Source organism: Trichosurus vulpecula, chromosome 2 (genome assembly GCF_011100635.1).
Source record: "Trichosurus vulpecula isolate mTriVul1 chromosome 2, mTriVul1.pri, whole genome shotgun sequence".
NCBI lineage: Eukaryota > Metazoa > Chordata > Mammalia > Diprotodontia > Phalangeridae > Trichosurus > Trichosurus vulpecula.
The window spans coordinates 126,182,751-126,203,621 of NC_050574.1; the positions used below are offsets into that span (position 1 = coordinate 126,182,751).

At 44.8% G+C, this 20,871-nt stretch overlaps 1 protein-coding gene across 1 annotated transcript; it reads left to right on the plus strand.

Annotated features, from left to right (window-relative positions):
- The first annotated feature begins 8,647 nt into the window (after window positions 1-8,647).
- FXYD2 (FXYD domain containing ion transport regulator 2) lies at window positions 8,648-20,555 on the plus strand. Its single transcript, XM_036747633.1, has 7 exons — window positions 8,648-8,707; window positions 8,865-8,900; window positions 13,341-13,376; window positions 13,715-13,789; window positions 15,570-15,606; window positions 15,914-15,944; window positions 20,341-20,555. Exons 2-6 carry the CDS (start codon window positions 8,882-8,884, stop codon window positions 15,936-15,938), a joined length of 192 nt encoding a protein of 63 aa, XP_036603528.1. The 5' UTR covers window positions 8,648-8,707; window positions 8,865-8,881; the 3' UTR covers window positions 15,939-15,944; window positions 20,341-20,555.
- The last annotated feature ends 316 nt before the right edge of the window (window positions 20,556-20,871 follow it).

Consider the following 20,871-nt stretch of genomic DNA (forward strand, 5'->3'; position numbering starts at 1 on the left):
GTAGATGACCAGATGGCAGTAGGAGAAGGCCAATGGGATTGATCATTGCACAAGGAGACAAAGGCCAGGACAAGGACACCGCAGAAAATCCAGCCCAGATGGATTTCCTGACCTCCATGGATGTGGTTACCTGAGACCAGACTGGCCCAGGGGAGGTGACATGTTCCAGACATCTCTTTGGCAGGGGGACTGGGTACAGGAGCCATCTGTGGAATCTCCCTGATCTTTTCCAAGAAGTGGAGCCCTTAGGCCACTTTCACCTGGGACTTCATTTTTCTCAATCAGGACCTAAGGACACGGGGGTGGGGGGTGGGGGGGGTTAAGAGCAGTCAGGGCTAGATAGATCAGGGACTATCGGATTTAAACCTCACCTCAGCTCCTGCCTTTGCGACCTCCCCTGAATGGGCCTTATCATTCCTCAGGTAGGAAGCGGACTTCTTAAGCTTCTCTCTCAAACAAAATTGTTACCGAGCCTTGATCAGGAGGTACTCTGAGTGGGAAGAAGGGAGACTGCCGCAGGATGGAATTCTTTGATTGCCATATAGAAATGTCAGCTCCTTGTTTTCTTCCCTGGTTAAAAACAAGGAGCATACATTAAGCCCTTGCTGTATTTAGAGTACTTTGTTGGTTGCTGGAGAAGATATAAAGTTTAGTTAAAATACCATCCCTGCCTTCATAAAGCTACTGACAGAGTGGTGGGGGATGACACAAATACTATAAATCACAGTATGATTCATGAACACACTAGAGAGACACAAAATAAAATGTGTGAGGTCTGGGGGGTAGTTCACTAGACAGCTAGGGAGGATGGTAGACTCAAAGCTGGCCTTAGAGTCAAGAAGACCAGACTTGGAATCCTTACTCAGACACTTAGAAGCTTTGGACCATCCCTCATCTCAAAAACAGGGTAGCATTAGCACCTACCCCACAGTGTTATATCTAGGATCAGAAAAGATAATGTATGTAAAGTGCTTTGTAAACCTTAAGGTACTTGTAAATATTAGTTGCCATTATGATTATTGTTTATTGTTAATATTATTACTACTAATGGATGGGAAACAGGGCAGGTTTTGGAGATGATGGCATTTGGGCCGGCTTTTAAAATATGAACAGAAATTTGACAGGCAAAGAAGGAGATGGGCATTCTAGGCATAAGGCGAAGACATGAGCCAGAAGAAAGGAGACAGGATAGCATGGTGTGTGTGTGTGTGTGTGTGTGTGTGCGCGTATCCATTTTAGCTTGAGCACAGAGTATATGTAGGGGAATAATAAGAAATAAGGCTGGCAAGCAGGGAGGTGCTTGAATGGCAAGCAGGAGAGTTTGAACTCTACTTACTGGGCAATAGGGAGCTAATGAAGATTTCTGGACATGGAGTGATATGGACAAATCTACGTATAAGAACGATTAGTCTAACAACAGTATAAAAAATGGTTTAGATGGGGAGAGGAAAATGAAAATAGGAAGACTTGTAAAGATGCCACTGCAATAGTTCAGATTGGGGAAGGGGGAGGTATTAAGGCCTTGTGCCTGGGTTCTGGCAGTGGGAATAAAAGAGGGGACACATGAGAGATATTCCAGAGATAGAAGATTTGTACAAGGTTAGCAAGAAGAAGTGCCAAGGGTAACTGCAAGGTTACAAACATGGGCAACCGGCTGAATGAACGAGCAATTGATCAAGGCATTTATTAAGTGCCAGACACTGCGATAGGTACTGGGGCTACAGGCACATAGAATGAAACAATCTTTACTCAAATGGACCTTCCATCTTTATGGGGGAAAACAAGTAAATTTCATATACACACACGTATATATGTAAATGTATATATGTATATACATATATGCATGTGTGTATATATGCACACATATATGTACTTATAAGTATAAATGTATGTGTTTTATAGATACATATATGTGTTATTTATTATATATAGACACACACACAGAGCACAAATAAGTACAAATATGTACAAAGAAGTTAAACATAAAGAATTTAACTAGCACTTTGAGGAATCAGAAAAACCTTTATGCAGAAAATGGTGCTTGAGCCACATTTTAAAAGAAAAGTGGGAGTTCATGAGGTAGAGGCATGGAGGCATTTCATTCCAGCATGGAGTTCATACCAGGAGATGGAGTGTCCTGTGTAAGGAACAGGGAGAAAGCTAGGCTGTTTCTGAAAGTGCAGGAAGGAATATAAAGGCCAATGAGGCTGAAAAGACAAGTTGAGACCAGGTTGCAGGGGACTTAAAAACTAAACAGATGAGTTTATCTTTGGTCCAAGAGGCAATAGGAAGCCCCACAAATAGAAAGATGAGATGAGATATTTGTAAAGCTCTCAGTGTAGTGCTTGGCACCTGGTGGGTGCTTCTCATAAATGCTTGTTCCCTTCCTTCTCCCCCACCCAGTGGAGTTGCTTGAGTAGAGGAGTCATGTGGTCACATCAGAGTTTACGGAAAATTACTCTGATGGCAGTGGTTAGAATAGACCGGACTGGGGAGACTTGAGGCAGGGAGGGACCAATCAGGAGACTATTGCAATCCTGTAGGGAGAGGTGATGAAGGACTGAACTAAGGTGGTAGCTGTGTGAGTGGAGAGACGGGGTTGGGTGGGAAAGATGTGGTGAAGGCAGAAGTCATAAGGTTTGACAGCTGTTTGGATATGGGCAGAACACCGAAGTCAAGAGGAGGATCAGGCTTACATTACACAGAATGACGAATAGCTCAGCTTGGGACATGAGCTTGGAGTGTCTGCTGCATCCAGGTAGAAGTCATAAGATCATAGATGTAGAGTTGGAAGGAACCTTAAAGGTCGTTTAGTCCAATCATCTCATCTTACAGATAAGGAAATTGAGTTTTAAGGGAGCCAAGTATTTGCCCAAGGACATACAGGTAGAAAATGATCTGCCCCCAGGATTCATTCTCAAGTCACCTGACTCCAAATCCAGTATTCATCCTACCCACACCACACAACCTCCCTAAATGTCCTATAAGCCGTAGGAGATGTTGGTTCTGAGCTCAGCAGAAAAGTTGTGACTAGAGATATAAATGTAGGAGGCAGCTGAGACCAGGGATCTGTGAGATTGCTGGGAGACAGATCATGGGAAGAGAAGGAAAGAAGGCTGAGGGGAGATTCTTGGAGAACACACACCTTAATGGCCCTAGAAAAGGCTAAGAACTCAGAGCCAGGGACAAGGAAGAAACAATATTAAAAAGGTAGGAAAGTCTACAAAGTGTGGTGACTCAGAAGCCAAAGTGGGGCAGACTAGTGCCGAAGAACATCAATTTTAAGAAGTCAAAGTGGACAAGGACTGAAAAAGGACATTGGGTCTCGTGAATAGGAGATGACGAGTGGCCTTGCAGAGAACAGTTACAGTAAAGGAACATTTGACAAAGGAAGTGGAATGGGAAACCCAATAATAATGGGTTAGGCTAGAGATGGATAGGGAGGAAGTAGAGGCATTGGACACAAATAACTGTTTTCCCGAAAAGTTTAGCAAAAGCACAAGTTCTTTTTTTGTAGATTAGAATTATGGAAGGGAACAAGCATCATAGGCTGGTTGTGAGGAGATCCAGATTCCTGGCCCAGGTCCATTGCTAACCAACTGTATGAACTTGTACTAAGTTGCTTTCTCTCTCTGAGACTCAGTTTCCTCAACTATGAAAAAGAGGAAATATAATATAGGAGAGACCCACTTCTTTCAAAAATGAAAGACTTGAGACTGGATAACATTTTAGCCTAAGTAGCATTGGGCTGGGATGGCACTATCCCTAGCTTGCGGGTGAACTTCACAAAGTAATCAATTTGGGGAACTGTCCACTTTTCAGTGAGGACAAGAACATGAGCCCAGATAACTCCAATATCCAGTCCATGACGGCTGGTTGACAATTAAGGTGCAGTCTTGCCTTGGCGACAGTGAAACAAGCATCATCTTTGAGGTCAGCTTATTGTTTATCCATGTACTATTAGCCTAGTTCTCAGTCTATCCTTAGAATGCCATTATTGGAAGAGACCTTAGAGCAAAGAATGTTAGAACAAGGGACATAGAATGCAGAGCTGAATGGGAACTTAGGAAAAAAGGGGGGGAAAGCATTTATTAAGCATCTACTATGCTTCAGACACTGTACAGTGCTTCATAAATATCACCTCATTTGATCCTCACAATCTTCCTGGGAGGGAGGTGCTATGATTATCTCCATTTTACAGGTAAGGAAACTGAGGCAGCAAGCTTAATTTACTTGGACAGGGTTACACAGTTAATGGGGCCATTAGGTGATGAAGTACACAAAGCACTGGACCTGGAGTCAGGAAGACTCATCTTTGTGAGTACAAATCTGGCCTCAGACACCTACTAGCTGTGCGACCCTGGGCAATTCACTTCACCCTGTTTGCCTTGGTTTCCTCATCTGTAAAATGAATTGGAGAAGGAAATGACAAACCACTCCAATATCTTTATGAAGAGTAGGAAACAAATTTGAACACAGGTTTTCCTAGCTCCAGGCCAAATGTTCTAGCCACTGTGTCTCCTAGTTGCCTTATAACATAGAATGTTCTAGTCGAACCCTGTCATTGTATAAATAAGGAAACTGATAAGCCCACGGAGGGGATGCCATTTACTCAGAATCACACTGCACATGGCTTCTAAGGAGGCACTTTTACTTTTTTAAACTTTTTAAATTTTTAAATGAAAATTTTAATTTGATTTTTTAAATTTTAAGTTTTTCAGTTAAAATCTTTTATTGCTGATGCTCTTTCCAACGACCCTCGCTATGTCACATGGTTGACATTAATACATTAAGAATACACCATGTGTTGTTGCTCACATGTTTTAGCATTTTTAGAACACTTTTCAGCTCTGAGCCTCTTTTCCATTGTCTTCATTAGCTCTTCCCTTCAGTTATATCCTCAGGGATAAAAGTGACTACTCCCCACAGGAGGAGGTATGCAGAAGTTACATTACTGAGGTGTCCACAGAGAATAAAGTTAACTTTATGAATTCATGGTCTCATAGTTTTCTGCATTTCTAGCCCCCACCCCATAGGACTCAGAGTTGCAAAGGACCTTGGAGGTCATCTAATCCAAATGTCTCATGATGACATTAGCTCACATTTGTACAGCGCTTGAAGGTTTGCAAAGCACTTCATGGACCTCACTTGATCCCACAACAACTCGAGGTAGATGCTTTCATTATCTTCATTTTACTGGTGGGGCCCAGAGAGTGACTTGCCCAGGGTTACACATCTTTTTTTTGTTGGTTGGTTGTTTTTTTTTGGGGGGCAGGGCAATTGGTGTTAAGTGACTTGCCCAAGGTCACATAGCTAGTACATGTGTTAAGTGTTTGAGGTCACATTTGAACTCAGGTCCTCCTGACTTCAGGGCTGGTGCTCTACTCACTGCGCCACCTAGCTGCCCCCAGGGTTACACATCTAATAGGTGTTTGAGGCTGGATTTGAATTTGGGTTTTCCTGACTCCAAGACTAGCAACTTTAATGTGACCTTCTCAAGGTCACAAAGGTGATAAATGGGGGAGCTGTTGGCGAGCAGCAGCGCTGTGAACAATTTTTGCCTTCCTTAATAGTACTTTATTTTTTTTTTCAATTACATGTAAGGATCATTTTCAACATTCATCTTTGTAAAACATTGAGTTCCAATTTTTTCTCCCTCTCTCCCTCCCCGTCCCACTCTCTGCCCCCCTCCCCAAGACAATAAGCAATCTGATAGAGGTTATACACGTACAATCATGTTAAACATATTTCCACATTAGTCAAGTTGTGAAAGAATAGTCAGAACAAAAGGAAAAAACAAGAAAGTATAAAAAGGTGAAAATAGTCTGCTTCGATCTGCATTCAGACTCCATAGCTGTTTCTCTGGATGTGGATAGTATTTTCCATCATGAGGCTTGGATCAGTGTAGTGCTAAGAAGATCTAAGTCTGTCATAGTGGATCATCACACAATATGGCTGTTACTGTGTACACTGTTCTCCTGGTTCTGCTCACTTCACTTAGCATCAGCTTGTGTAAGTCTTCCCAGGTTTTTCTGAAATCTGCCTGCTCACCATTTCTTATGGAACAACAGTATTCTATTACATTCACATATCACAACTTGTTCAGCCTTTCCCCAGCTGATGGACATTCCCTCAATTTCCAATTCTTGGCCACAAAAAGAGGTGCTATAAGTATTTTTGTACCTACAGAACTGTGAACAGTTTTCTGAACTGGTAAACATTGGTCAGGAAATTTGGGGGAAGTTGGCTTAATAGGCTCCTTACCTTTTCGATAGTGTCTCTCTCTGCCTCTGTATCTCCTTTTCTGTTTCTGTGTCTTCTCTCTTTCTCTGCCTCCTTTCTCTCTCTTCTCTCTGTCTCTCTTCCTTCCTTTCTGTCTTCTCTCTCCCTTCTTCCTCTGTCTCTCCTCCTTCTTTTCTGCTTCTCTGTCTTCTCTCTGTCTCTCCTCTGTCCTTTCTGTCTTCTCTCTTTCTCTCCCTCCTTCCTCTGTCTTCTCGCTGTCTCTCTTCTTTCCTTTCTGTCTTCTATCTCTCTCCCTCCTTCCTCTGTCTCTTTGTCTTCTCTCTTTCTCTCCCTCCTTCCTCTATCTTCTCTCTGTCTCCCTTCCTTTATATGTCTTCTAGTTCTCTCCCTCCTTCCTCTGTCTCTCCTCCTTCCTTTCTGTCTTCTCTTTTTCTCGCCCTCCTTCCTCTGTCTCTCTGTCTTCTCTCTCTATCTCTCCTCCTTCCTTTCTGTCTCTGTCTTCTCTTTTTTTCCTTCTTCTGTCTCTGTTTCTGTCATTCTCCCTTGCTGTCTCTCTGTCTTCTCTCTTTCTCTCCCTCCTTCCTCTGTCTGTCTTTCTCCCTCTTTCTTCTGTCTCTCTCTGGGTCTCTCTGTCCCTCCCCACCTCCACCCTGTCCCCACCTTCCCCATATGCTCAGCCCTGGGTACCAGGTTTTAGGAAGGACACTGATAAGCTGGACAGGGTCCCAGAGCAGGGCAAGCTAGATGATGATGGACCTTGAGGTCATGCCATACGAGAATCAATGGAAGTAACTGGAAATGTTTAACTTGATGAAGAATAGACTTACAGCATAATAACTGTTTTAAGATGTTTGTAGAACCCTCATGTGGAAAAGGGACTAATATTTTTCTGCTTGACCTCAGAGAGTAGAACCAGGAGGTCAATAATATATTTCATGTAAGGAAAATATTTCCTACCAATTAGAGCTATCCCAAAGTAGGTCAGTCATCAGAAACAGGGCTGCCTCCAGAAGCGGTGGGATCCCCCTGGTTGGAAGTCCTCAGGCAGAGGCTGGATGACCACTTGCCAGGAAAGGCACAGAAGTGATTTTTGTTCAGGTGTGAGTTGGGACGGAAGGCTCTGCGTTCCAACACTGCGAATTCTGGACTTTGCACAAATGGAGCAGAGATGTGTTGCCTTTCTAGTCACTTCCTGTCTGATATTAGCAGGCATCCCAAAGAGACCTCATTATTCTGCCATGCTTCTGGCACAGGCCAGGAAGACGGAGCTATAGAGAGAGCCTCACTCTGCCGTCACTACCTCCTGAGGGGACACTGAGGGCCCAGTAAGGCCCACAGGAGAGTCTGTTCCATTAGAGGAAGGGTGATGCTGCCATAGGAATGATCCCCAGGCATGAGTTCAGTCTCATGGCCCCATTTCTCCACAAGTCTGCCTGACTAATGTGAGTCTGGATACTCAATCTTCGGGAAGACAGCTCAGGAAGGTTATGACCTTGGGCCTGAGTCTCCTTCAATGGCTGTGCTGTCTGACTGTAAGGGACTGTCCTTCTAATAGATTCCAAGGTCCCTGCTATCTCAGCTCCTAGATAGGAGATCCTCACCTTGACAGCTTTCACTTTGAAAGTAGAAAAGTCCTAGAGTAAAATAGCCCCAGCTGGGCTACATCAAAAATATCCCACTGTGCCAGTTCAGGGAAAGGTCTTCAAAGACATGAGTGTTATTAGAACTTCTTAGAATAGAGAAGATCCTTCAGATGCCTCCTAGACTTATCAAACTCCCTACCAGTGGGACTCTAGTAGGCTAGGCTAGGCTAGGCTAGGACCACATGGAATTTGAGGGAGGGAATGGACCTGAGAGTATATCTAGTTTTATTTCTTCCTTTTGTAGATAGGAAAAGGAAATTCTGCCTTTTGGGTCATTAACCCTCAGCTGCCTCCACCTCAAATGTGAGCTCCAGGAAGATCAGAATTTCTGGCTAATTTCTTCTGATTTGGCTAGAAATCTCCTACTCCTCCCACCACCACCAGTCACAGGATCACAGGAGTATAGGATTAAAATCTGGAAGAGACCTCAGAGACCATCTAGTCTAACCCTCAATTTACAGATGAGGAAACTGAGGCCCAGTGACTAGCCCAAGATCACACAGATACGAGGAAGAAGAGCTAGGGTCCAAACCTCAGTTTTCTTGCTCCAAATGCGATTCTCTTCCCCCTGTCCCCTAGCTCCTGTGCCCTGTGGCAATACTCTGAGTTTCTTAGAAGTAGGCTGTGACAGTGCCCTGTAACCTGAGCTTGGAACGGATGTGGGGGCTGTGGTTTGCTCTTCAGAGGCTTCCAGCTTCCTTCTCCACCTGGGGCCAGGTAGTATTCAGACAACTTTACCTCAGTCTCACGTGTATTCTTTTCTCTCCACGGCATAAGGGCATTAGGTGAGGTTGGTACTGCCAGCCACTCCTCCTTGTTTGGTTCGTGTTTTTTTTGTCTTCTCTCCCCTCCTCTCCCTGCCCTTTCTCCCCATCTGTGGGCTCAGATGAGGCATGAGTAGGGTGGAAACTGCCACTGCTTTCATCCCTGGAGATCCTCTCCTCACACCTCTCTCTTCTTTCTCACCTCCACACACAGGCAGCAGCCCCGTGGACATGGATAGACTATATTTTGGTAAGTCAAACACTGCATGTTGTAAAACTCTTTAATCTTTTCAGACCAGGAGATCCTTCATCCCTTAGTGAAAGCAAACAGGTGAGAGACCCCTAGGACTTTGGGCAATGGGATGAAGAACAAGAATGGAGTAGAAATGTGTGTATTTCATGTCACCTAGCTGTCTAGATGAGAACGGAATTGAGTGCAAATATCTGGGTTCTAATTCTGTTTCCATGACTTACTGTCTTTTGTTGTTGTTTGTCCTTTGTTCTTGAAGAGGACCATGACATCGGGGAGTTGATGCCATAACGTGCCAGTGAATTGGATTTAAGTGAGGCAGGGCTGAGCAAGGTTACCAGCCTCACTTTCTCCTCTGGAGCCATCTGGGTCTGGTGGTGAGATATAGATCAGGATAACTAGAGATGGTCCCTCGACTTACGGTCTATGACTTGCGATGGTCACTAACTCTTTTAGCCTCAATTTTCTTATTTGTGAAGTGGGAATTGTAAGTCTTAGAGCTAGAAAGGGCCTCTGGGTTACCTATTCCACTTCCCTTATTTTATAGATGAAGAAGCAGAGGCCCAGAGACTTAGGCCGACTGGCCTCTGCTTACACAGATAGAAGTCAGTAAAGAGCCAGGATTTGAACTAGCACTTAACCCCAAACCCAGTGACCTTTTCTCCTACATGCCTTGCTTGTGGCACCGGGTTGTTGGGAGAATCCCATGAGGTCATGCAAGTGGAGTTACTTTGAGAACTTTAGAATACAAGATAGACTTGAAGAATCATTGTTACTGTATGGTGTAGTGCAAACAGCCCTGAGTCTGGAGACTGAGGAGCTGGGTTCCAATCTGGACTCTGCTACTTACTACCTGTGTGATAGTGGTGCAAACCACTCTGCTCTGAGCTTTAGTTTCTTCTTCTGTAAACGAAAATGGAGAGGAAGAGGCACTGAATTGGAAAGTTTTAAGGGTTCTTCCAGCTTGAAATTTATGATTCCATTACATTTATTTTGTCATAGAAAAATAGTATGGTACGTTGGAAAGAACTCTGGACTTGGATTCTGAAGATCTGGGTTCAATTCCTATTCTTACTACTGATCAGGAGGGTGACCTTGGAAAAGTGAATTCACTTCTCTATCCTGTTTCCTCATCTGTAATGTTGTGGGGATCAAGCAAGATAATGCACTAAGCCTGCCATCTAAATGTAAACTATTACCATTCTGCCTTTTCTCCCCTTCTCTACCCTGCTACCCACTTTTTACCAACTGGGAAAGGGGCAGAATGGAAAGGGGGAGGAAGAAGGAAGGTATGTTATATTATGTTATGTTATAGCTGATGTTCCATACCTGGCTAATGTCCACTAAATGTAGATGAAACCCAATAGCATAACTCTTACTCTTCCCCTCTTGTCCTCCAAAATGTGACTCCTGGCACTTGCCAGGTCCCTGGAAACAGAGACTATAATGAAGTCAAAGGTGGTCTGGTACTTGCTCACCCCTGGCTAGCCCCTTAGCCCCTGAATGTGAGAAGTGAGGTCCACCTGAACTGTGGCTCAGGGTACAGGGGGCTGACTTGGGAAGAATGAAATGTTAACTCTTGGTGCCTACCCTGCCATGGGTCTTCAAAGGTTCCCAGACCTTGTTCAAAGTTCCAGCTGTGGCTTGTCAGGCTGGATGGAATGACGCCATGACTAAGGCTCTGAGTTTCAGAAATTTCCTTTGGGAAGAAATAGTACAATGCCCCCCTCCAACCTCCTCTTCACCTTCATCCCATATGCGCGCGTGCACACACACACACACACACACACACACACACACACACACATCACATCACATCATGGTTCCATTCCCTTGCTTCCTACATCTGGACTGTGTCACAAATCCTATTAATTTGTCCTCATTCCTTCCCCAAAGCCTTAGATGTGCTTCGCACCCCCCCACCAAGCTTGCCCAAAGCTCTCCTTGTGATCAGGGTAAATATTACCCTGGCACTGTTAATGTTTAATGCTCCCCCCTTCCAGTCCCACACTCTTACCCACCCACCCACCCACCCACCCCCACCTTAGACACACTCAGTAAAGCAGGCAGCCACAGAGAAGACATAACCAGTGCAATCCCAGGGATGATGATGGCTAAAAGTAAGTGTGTATGTATTGTGTATGTATGTATGTATGCATGTATGTATGTATGTGTGTGTGTGTGTGTGTGCGTGTAGGGGGAGGGATTTCTTCCCCTTTGGAGCACATGGAGGCCAGGCCCCACTGCTTCTTGGGAAGAGAGCAGAGTGAGCTTTGGAAAAAGTTGGGAGGGAAATGCAGGTTGGGTTTCTGTCAATCCACATCCACGTTTGGCTCTCTTCTTCTCCCTGGTGGTGCTCGCCCACCTCATACCAAAGGGAGAAAGATTCTTTTTTGCTGCCCGGTGCTAAGGTGCAGAGGATAGGATGGATGTCCAGGCTGCAGGGTCCTCCCAGACCTCTCTCTCCAGGGCCCAGTTGTGGGGAATTGAAACACTAGCTTCAGGAGAGATATATGGCCCAAAGGGAGACTTGTTCCTCCCCATCCCAACTCCTAGTCCTGAATAGGACTCTCTATAAGGAGGGTAATTGCAAGGGGATGGGGTAGGAACAAGGGGTCTGGGTTTTTCCCTTGATTCCTAAAGAGTAAGACCCACTGACCTCCCCTTAGTTCAGACTCTTCTCAGGAACAGAGAACTCATCTCCCTTTAATTTCTGTCTAGTCAGAGGAGTAAGGCTAGCCCAGCTCTGAGCTCCACCCAGACCCTGAGAAGGTTGTACCATGTAGCTGCTGACAGATGCATTTTTATAGCTGTAAGCACTGCTCTCCTGGTGCCCAAGGAGACAGGGTATGCACACTTGTGAGGGGGCCCAACAAGAGAACCAAGGGCTTCAAACACTCCAGTCATTGGTAGACAACTATAGGCTGTCCCTGTGTCCTAAGGCCTGGTTTGCATTACCCAACAGGTGGTGCAGTGGATAGAACAACCTGAGTTCAAATCCTACTGCACATGCTTGCTAACCGAGTGACCCTGGGCAAGTCACTTGACTGTTATAAGCCACAGTTTCCTCATTTGTAAAATGGAGATAATAGCACCTACCTCATAGGGTTTTGGGCAGCTAGGTGGTGCCATAGTGCACAGAACACCAGGCTTGGAGTCAAGGAGACTCATCTTCATGAGTTCAAATCCAGCCTCAGATACTATCTAGCTGGGCAAGTCACTTCACCCTGTTTGCCTCAGCTTCCTCATCTGTAAAATGAACTGAAGAAAGAAATAACAAACCACTCCAGTATCTTTGCCAAGAAAACCCCAAGTGGGGTCATGAAGAATTGGCCACAACTGAAACATGACTCAACAACAACGACAGCACAGGGTTGTTGTGAGAATCAAAATGAGGTGATATATGTACAGTGCTTTGCAAACCTTAAAGGTCTATATAAGGTCCAGTTATGGCATTCACAAAATGTGCCTAGTGAAGAGGCCATCCTGCCTGGAGTCAGAGGGCAAGACAAGGTGACTTGATGCCATGCGTAAGAACACCAGCACGATGTGACGGAAAGGGTGCCCCTGACTGGCAGCGTGACCTTGAACGAATCGCTCCAGTTGTCTCTCTGTCTCTTCCCGGACACAGCACTCTCCCCGACTTTGAGTGGCTATTGTCAAAGGCGTGATGGTTCCTTGTTTACTCTGGGTTCTGACCCTTACAATGATTCCTGTGTTAGCCCCTTTGTGGCTGCCACTCCTTCCCCGTCCCTTCTAGTCACAATGCGTCCTGTGTTCTCCAAACACGATGAGTTTCCTCATTTGTAAATGGAGGATGTCCATCCAACTCCCTTTCTTGCTCAGGGCCCTTCTGTCTCTAGGTTTCTGCTAAGAGAATTTTTGCCCAGTCTCTTTGAAAATTGTTTTGCCAGGTAGGGAGAAGAGAGGAATTGAAAGCTTTCTTGAACGGAGCGGTCAGACATCCCCAGAGACACAGTCTGCTCTGTATACTTCAGTTTTGTCCCATCTTTTGCTGTTGTTTTCCTAATGGCTTTATATTTGATCCAAGCCATTCCCTCCCAATGTTCATCCTCCCCTAACGCACTCAAAGCTCACTTCATTCCACTTTGTTTCCTGTAGTAACAAGGAGGCTTCTGTTTTTCAAGCTAAAACCTAAGAGAGGTACATTGGAATGATGAGCTTTGGAAAGATGAAGGGCACACCCAAGGTCACACAGCATGAAGGTGGCAGAGCTGGGACTCCAATTCTGGCACCTGCGTATCAAATATTTCAGCCTCTTCTTCCTTGGGTGGACTTTCTTAACTTCATAACAGCTTCCTGTTGCCCATTGGCATACATGTGGCTCTGGGGAGAGAAAGCCTAGAAGCTCTCACTAGTGCTGTTCTGGCCCCAGCTGGTCCTCAAAGGTTTCCTCCTCTCCTTTTTCTCCTCTCTCAGGTAGTCCCAAGGCGGACGAGGACCGATTCAGCTATGGTAAGCCTGTCTCTCACCATTGTAGCACTTTCCTACTGAAGCCCTGAATCTCCCCTAGATGAAGCCTGAATTACTCCCCCCAGTTCTCCTCCCCCATATTATCCCTCCTTTACTCAGAGGAGTTCTGCAATGGTGGCTGGAGAGGTAGGGGGAGGGGGTGCCTGGGTGCTGGTGACTTGTCATAATGAAATGTAAGAGAGCCTGGCTTGTCAGGCTTCTCTACTAAGGGGGGAGTCCTATTTACCTTTCTCTTAGCTGTCCAGTTCCCCGTTCAGCCTACCCCAAGGCTTAATCACCTCCACTCAGGTCACTTTTATCTTCCTTTTCCCCTCTATGAGATTATGACACTGTCAGGAATGGAGGCCTGATTTTTGCTGGCTTGGCATTCATTGTGGGACTGATCATCATCCTAGGTAAGTGGGGTTTGACCAAATTGAGGCGGAGTGGGGGGAAGCAGGAGTCAGAGAACTGGATGGAGATGGTAAGATGATCTCTTATAGAAGTTGGCCCCTTGGAGAGGTGTCCTTAGCCATAAAGATGGCCCCTTGGGAGAAGTGTCTTTAGCCACAAAGATGGCCCCTTGGGAGAGATGTCCTTAGCTACAAAGATGGTCCCTTGGGAGAGGTGTCCTTAGCTACAAAGATGGCCCCTTGGGAGAGGTGTCCTTAGCCACAAAGATGGCCCCTTGGGAGAGGTGTCCTTAGCCACAAAGATGGCGCCTTGGAGAGAGGTCCTCAGCCATAAAGATGGCCCCTTGGGAGAGATGTCTTTAGCTACAAAGATGGCCCCTTGGGAGAGGTGTCCTTAGCCACAAAGATGGCGCCTTGGAAAAAGGTCCTCAGCCATAAAGATGGCCCCTTTGGAGAGATGTCCTTAATCACAAAGCAGAGACACATTCTCAGTGAGTAGGGGGAAGAGGCCCCATTAGCTATTGAAGTCAAGAAGAGAGAAGTTATTAGAAACTAGTAGTGACAACAATACCCTTGACTGCTGCACAGCCCCTACATTAGAGTCTTGGGCAACAAAAAAACCCCTAAATTGGGGATCAGAGGGCCTGGGTTCAAATTCCAACTAACTATCACTTGTATTACCTGTGTGACCTTGAGTAAGTGACTTTTCCTCTATGTGCATTGGTTTCCTCTCCAGTGATTTGAAAAAAAACCCAGGGGATCTGGGTTCTAATCTTGGCTCTGCTACTTAAAATCCATGTGACCTTGGGCAAATTATTTAGCTTTACTGGACCTCAGTTTCCTTATTCATAAAATGAGGCAGTTAGATTAAATGAACCCTAAAGTCTCTCACAATTCTAAATCTTAAGATTAGATGAGCTCTAAGGTCTCTTTCATTACAAAATCCTCTGATCCTAAGTTGGGTACAGGGAATTGGAGGCAGCTCTCTTCTATTGGAGCAGGAAATATAAGAAATGAGGCTGGTAAGAGAGAGAGGCTGGAAGGATGAGGAGGGCCAGCTCCTTGGCTACTGTCCATCTCCTCGGCAATGGAATCAGGAAAGGCTGGCTTCAGGAGAAATGTATGGCCCAATAGAACTAGAAGAACAAGAGGAATGATCCAGTGAGACAGGATCAGGGACATCCTCACCTTCATCCTCTCTGTAGCAGGATTTTGGAGAATTACGTGGATCAAAGAAGGGAAGAACACAATCATGAACTTAGATTCAGAAATCCGATGTAGGTTTTCTCAGCTTGGTATTGCCCAACCTTGCCTTTTCAAATCCACCTTCCAGTTGTTCTCTGAGCCCATTCATCCACTCCTGTGGGAGCTGTGACCAATGCCCTTCTTTTCTCTCAGGATAGGAAGGCTAGTTTGTCCATCACAGTCTGACCCTATGTAGGATTAGGGAAATTCTTGAGGCAAAAAGTGGAGGAATGAGGGATTTCTTGTTCTCCTCCAGCAGGCATTAGCCTTCCACCCTATTATATATAGATGAAAAAACCAAAGCCCAAAGAAAGATCTTACCCAAGGTCATAGAGCTGGCTTGTGGCAAAGCCCAAGATTTGAACCCAGGTCTCAGGACTCCAAATCGAGCCAAAAGTCTGCACCAAATATAGAGACAGTCTAAGGGAAGGAGGGAGAAGGAAAAGGGAGAGTGGAAGAGCTGGGGTTACAGGACAGATGTAAATTTTTCTGGAGGGCAGAAGTTAATGAAAATAAATTGTCTTTTCTGTCTTCAAAGGCAAAAAGCTTCGATGTGGGGGCAAGAAAAAACACCGGTGAGTTACTGGACAAGTTGTGATGGGAGGAGAAGGAGAGAAGAGGAAGTGCCCAATCAGAGGACCCTACAGAGATACAGAGTCTTAGGGCCAGAATTGCAGAGCAATGCAGAGGCTTTGATACAAGCCAGTCTCACCTCCTTATTTACAGATGAGGAAATGGATTTTGCCCCTTAGGCTGGAGGGCAGGATCTCTCAGGCTTGTGCCACTCATGTCCTGGCCTAGCCCTCCCTTTTTCTTCTCTCTCTTCTCCCTTCCACCCCACAGGGCTTTAAAAAGGGCTTTTCTTTCCTCTCTCCTCCACAGGCAAATCGATGAAGATGAACTTTAAGTGCAGGTATGTGCCAGGAGGGCAGAGTTTGGGGATGGGGTGGGATGGAAACTACAGGAATTGTCCTCCACATTGATAAAGAACCACCCAAGAGATAAAGCAGAAAAGCTTGAGGCTAGACCAAAAAATGGCCAGAATAATTAACCAATTAATCAGATTTTTAAGTGTCCATTATGTGCCCAGTGCTGTGCTAAACCCCTTGTAACCCCTGTCCCAAAGGCCATTGGTATGGGACTCTTTCCTTATTGGTGGAGATGAAGCTTTCATATACCACCAATAAGGAGAGTCCTAAACCAATAGGCTTTGAGATAAGGGTTACACCCTAGATTGGGCTAGAAGGGGAAACTACAGGAGCTGCTAGAAGTTCTCCCAGAAGAAAGAATACCCTTATTTTAGCATTCCCTGCTGTTACCTCAATCTAGGACTTCATTGCCACTTATTCCAAGAGTCTCCTAACTGGTCTTACTTGCCTCCAATCTTTTCTTGGTTATTGAATGAACGGACTGTGATAGCAAGAATTATTATTATCTACATTATTAATAATCATTATTCACATGTATATAGCACTTTAAGTTTGTTCAGTTGTTTTTCAGTTGTGTCTGACTCTTCGTGACCCCATTTGGGGTTTTCTTGGCAGATACTGAAGTGGTTTGCCGTTTCCTTCTCCAGCTCATTTTACAAATGAGGAAATGGAAGTAGAGTTAAGTGACTTGCCCAGGGTCACACAGCTTGTAAATGCCTGAGGCCAGATTTGAACTCACAAAGATGAGTCTTGGAGACTCCAAGCCTGGTGCTCCGACCACTGTACCACCTGGCTGCCCTACTTTAAAGTTTACAAAGTGCTTTCTGGGTGTGGCAGAAAGTATTGTCCCTGGAGTTGAAGTGCCTGGATTTGAGTGCCACCTCAGACACTTAGCAGCTTGTGTGATCATGGGCTAGTCACTTTCATCTTTCTGAGCCTTGGTTTCCTCGTCTGCAAAATGGGGATAAGAATGTTTGCCGTATCTCCCTCAGGAAACGTGTTTTGAGGAAAGAGCTCTGTAGTTAATTATTGTAACAAGAACCCTGTGAAATTCACAGCGAAAGTATATTTGCCCCCATCTAATAGGTGAAGAGACGATGGCTCCCAGAGGTCCTTTTGTTGAACTCGTAAAGAACAAATGAAAACAGACAAATGTCAGATAGGAGCCCAGACAGTTTAGACCGGAGGGTGATGCCGTCCTGGGTTTAGTAACCTAAGATGTTTGGGAGGAAGGAGCTGATTCAAAGTGTAGCAACATCGAAAATAAAACAAATACCGTCCGATTTAAATGTCTCCATGAAGAATCACGGCTCATATCCACCTAACACTCTATAAAGAGCTTCCTCCGCAATAGCACTGTGAGGGAGGCAGGGCAAGGGTTATGATCCACATTTTACACATGACCAAACTGAGGCACCAAGAGGTTTAAATGATGCGCCGGCAGGTAGAGTCCCCTGACTGCCAGTCTGGACCCGCTGGGGCTTGTTCTCCTTATCCAATAAATAGTTCCTAGGTACCTATCTGGATGCTAATAGTGTATCAGGTACTGTACCAGGGGAAGGGCAGGGGAAAATCATTTACTGATCACCTGTCATGTATAAGCACTATGCTAAGCACTTTACAAGTGTCATCTCGTTTGGTCCTCAAGAACCTTTCCAGGTAGCTGTTGTTATCATCCCTAGTCTACAGTTGAGGAAACCGAAGAAGCCAGAGCTTAAGTGACTTGCCCAGGATCACAACTTAGAAGTATCTGAAGCTGGATTTCAGCTCAGGTCTTCCTGACTCTGGGCCTATTGCTCTGTTTACTGAGCCACTTAGCTCTAGGCACAAGGGGAGCTATGAAGAAAAGTAAGTCACAGTCTCTGCCCCCAAGGAGTTTATAATCTGTGAAGGAAGGTAAGATAATTAAAACCAAATAACCACAATTCAAAGTATAATCTGATAAGTATACTTGAGAGGTGTACACAAGACTCTCTCCCTGTCCCATATATGTGTATGTCTAGCTAACTACTGATTTATTGATCGATTGATGGTCAACTGTTCTATCTATCTATCTATCTCTATCTATCTTTATCTATCTATCCACCTTATCTATCTATGTATCTATCCGTCCACTTCATCTGTCTATCTATCCGCCTTATCTATCTATCTATCTATCTACCTACCTCATCTCCCTCTCTCTAGCTCATCTCTATCTATCTATCTATCTATCTATCTATCTATTTATGCATATATACCTGAGACCACCACTAAGGTTTTCCTCTGACATTGATTCATGGCCTGAGGGTGACCCTGAGATCTTGAAGGTTACAGCAATGGAGTTATGCCAATCTATGACATGGCCTATTATACTGAAAAAGCTTTACCTGCCTGGCCAGCAATGAACAATATAGTCATGGTCCAGTGATTAAAAGGCTCAACCACAGAGGACTGACTGCCAGGGGATAATTGGTTTTTGGCCACAATAATTCAAGAAGCTCTACATGTTGTAAAGCATGGAGGGACTGGAGTCTGTAACAGGACAGATCTGTTAAGTATGTCGGGATATACAAACATATTTGTGCATGTATATACATGCATGTATATACATATATGTATATACCTGTGTACCTATAACACCTACTTAGAGATGTACTAAGTGTCTGTACATGAAAAAAGACCACTCCCTGGAGTTCTCCTAGAGCGCTTTGGCCATATCTCTTCTTTGTCCTCCCTTTCCATTCCTTATTTTGTATAATATCTTTTTGCCTACTCATGCATCTTCTACTAGACTGTAAGTTCCTTGAGGGCAGGCTCTGTGACTTTCATCTTTGTATCTTCTCCAGTACCTAATCTAGATGTATGTAATAGGTACTTAAATATTTGTCGAATTGAACAGATTGAATAAACCTGGATAAGAACCTGAACACAGGTCTGGTGGGGCTTGGTGGGTGTTTGGCGACAGAGATGAGCAATGAAGTTGGTAATACACAGAACGTCAACTAACAGCATCTCCGAGCAAAAAGAGCACAATCCCTGGGGTCTAATAGAGGATGGCCTATGTTCTCCATCCATTAGTTTTGAGTGTGACCATGACAATGAGTGAGCTGGATGTAATAACCGGAGTGCTGATTACGCAGAGTACATCTCTGGGGTACTTTAGTCTTGTACATTATGTGCCATTTAGTTATGATTCACATTCTATGGTTCTTTGAGGCTGGCAAGCCATTTGCCTCATGACACAACCTTGAGAGGCTCTGAGGGGTTGATTTACTCATGCTCGTGAAGTGACTAAGTGTTTAAGATAGGATTCAGGCAAGGTATCCCAACCCCAGATCCAGAGCTTCCTCCATATCTGTCTCTCAGTTTGATCCTCACAATGTTTCTGTATGGTGGCTATTAGTACTTCCATTTTACAGATGCGGAAACCAAAACATAGGAAATTAAATGACTTACTCAAGGTCACAAATATATTTAATGGCAAAACCTACAGTGCTTTCCCCATACTGCTTCAGGGCACATCTCTGGCCTGGAGTAGTCTGATTCTCGGGGGAACTTGGATTTTCATCAGAAGGGTTCTGCAGGAAAGTGGAAACACTACAAGTAGGTGAGCTGAATAATAATAATTCACATTTACTAAAAGTCCATTGAAGAGGCAGCTGGGTGGCTCAGTGGATAAAACACTGGGTCTGGAGTCAGGAAGACCTGAGTTCAAATCTGACCTTGGATACTTACTAGTTGCGTGACCCTGGTCAAGTCATTTAACCTCTGTTTGCCTTAATCCCCTGGAGAAAGAAATAGAAAACAACTCCATTATTTTTGCCAAGAAAACTCCATGTCCATTATTGGCATGCTGTGGTCCAGGGCAGGCATGGGGAACCTGCGACCTCAAATCTAGATTCAGTCAAAGGGCTGCACTCGAGGACCTAGAGGGCCACATGTGGCCTCGAGGCCGCAGGTTCCCCACCCTTGGTCCAGAGGGTCATGAAGAGTCAGACACCAATGAACAACTGAACAACAATAAAGCACATTTAAGCTTACAAACTGCTTTCCACACAACAACTCTATGAGGTAGGCAGTGCAAATATTCCCATTTTGCAGATGAGAAAAATAGTGGTTCAGAGAAGTGAAGATAGTTTGTCCATGACTAATAATTGTCTGAGTCAGAATTTGAATCCAAGTCTTGAGATTCTAAGTCCAGTGCTTTTTGTAATACATTGCCTCAAAGCATGAAAACACGGTATCTTGGGACCCTTCTATGCTCCACCTTGACCCTTAATTCCATAATCCACTGGTCAAAGTTTGCTGGGGAAGTAACTTTGGGGGGCCTCAGAACAGGAGGGCCACTTTCCTGGAGGCCTCTGATAAATCATACTGTACATTCTCTCTTTATCTTTTCAGGGTCAGTCACATCCACACCTACAGCTTCTGCAATTTGTTTCCCTGGACAAGGGATATGTGCCTATTCTGGAGACCTCCCCAGGGCCCTCCGGCCCTTTATGCCTTTGCTACTGACACTCCCCCGCAAGGCCAAGACTGGTCTGGGCTTTGTCGTCTGCATCACCTGCCTCCCTTGCTCCCCAGGCCTCTTTGCCTTGATGATAATAAAGCTGGCTCGTGAGAGGGCACTTTTCCTGTACTGTTCTGAATTGGAGTGAGGGGATTCTAGTACATCTGATCATAGCACCTAGAAAAGGGGCTCTTTACTTGGGGCTGCGATTTTTTAAAAAATATTTTGAACATTATTTCAATGCAATTGTTTTCCTTTGTAATCTCAAGTTTTTTTTTATTGTATGCATTGAGAAACATTCTTCTGAAGAATCCATAGGTTTCTCCATGACACCTGCAGTAGAGGTAGAAGGAGGGTTGAGACTGTCTTGTCTAAACTCTTCAGGACATAGATGAGGAAAGACGCACAGAGAGGTCGTGACT

What these genes read in the sequence shown, in the direction of transcription:
- FXYD2 (XM_036747633.1), top strand. An exon ending in GGGACTGATCATCATCCTAG is followed by an intron (nt 13,790 to 15,569) that starts GTAAGTGGGGTT and finishes CTGTCTTCAAAG; the next exon opens with GCAAAAAGCTTCGATGTGGG. An exon ending in GGGGGCAAGAAAAAACACCG is followed by an intron (nt 15,607 to 15,913) that starts GTGAGTTACTGG and finishes TCTCCTCCACAG; the next exon opens with GCAAATCGATGAAGATGAAC.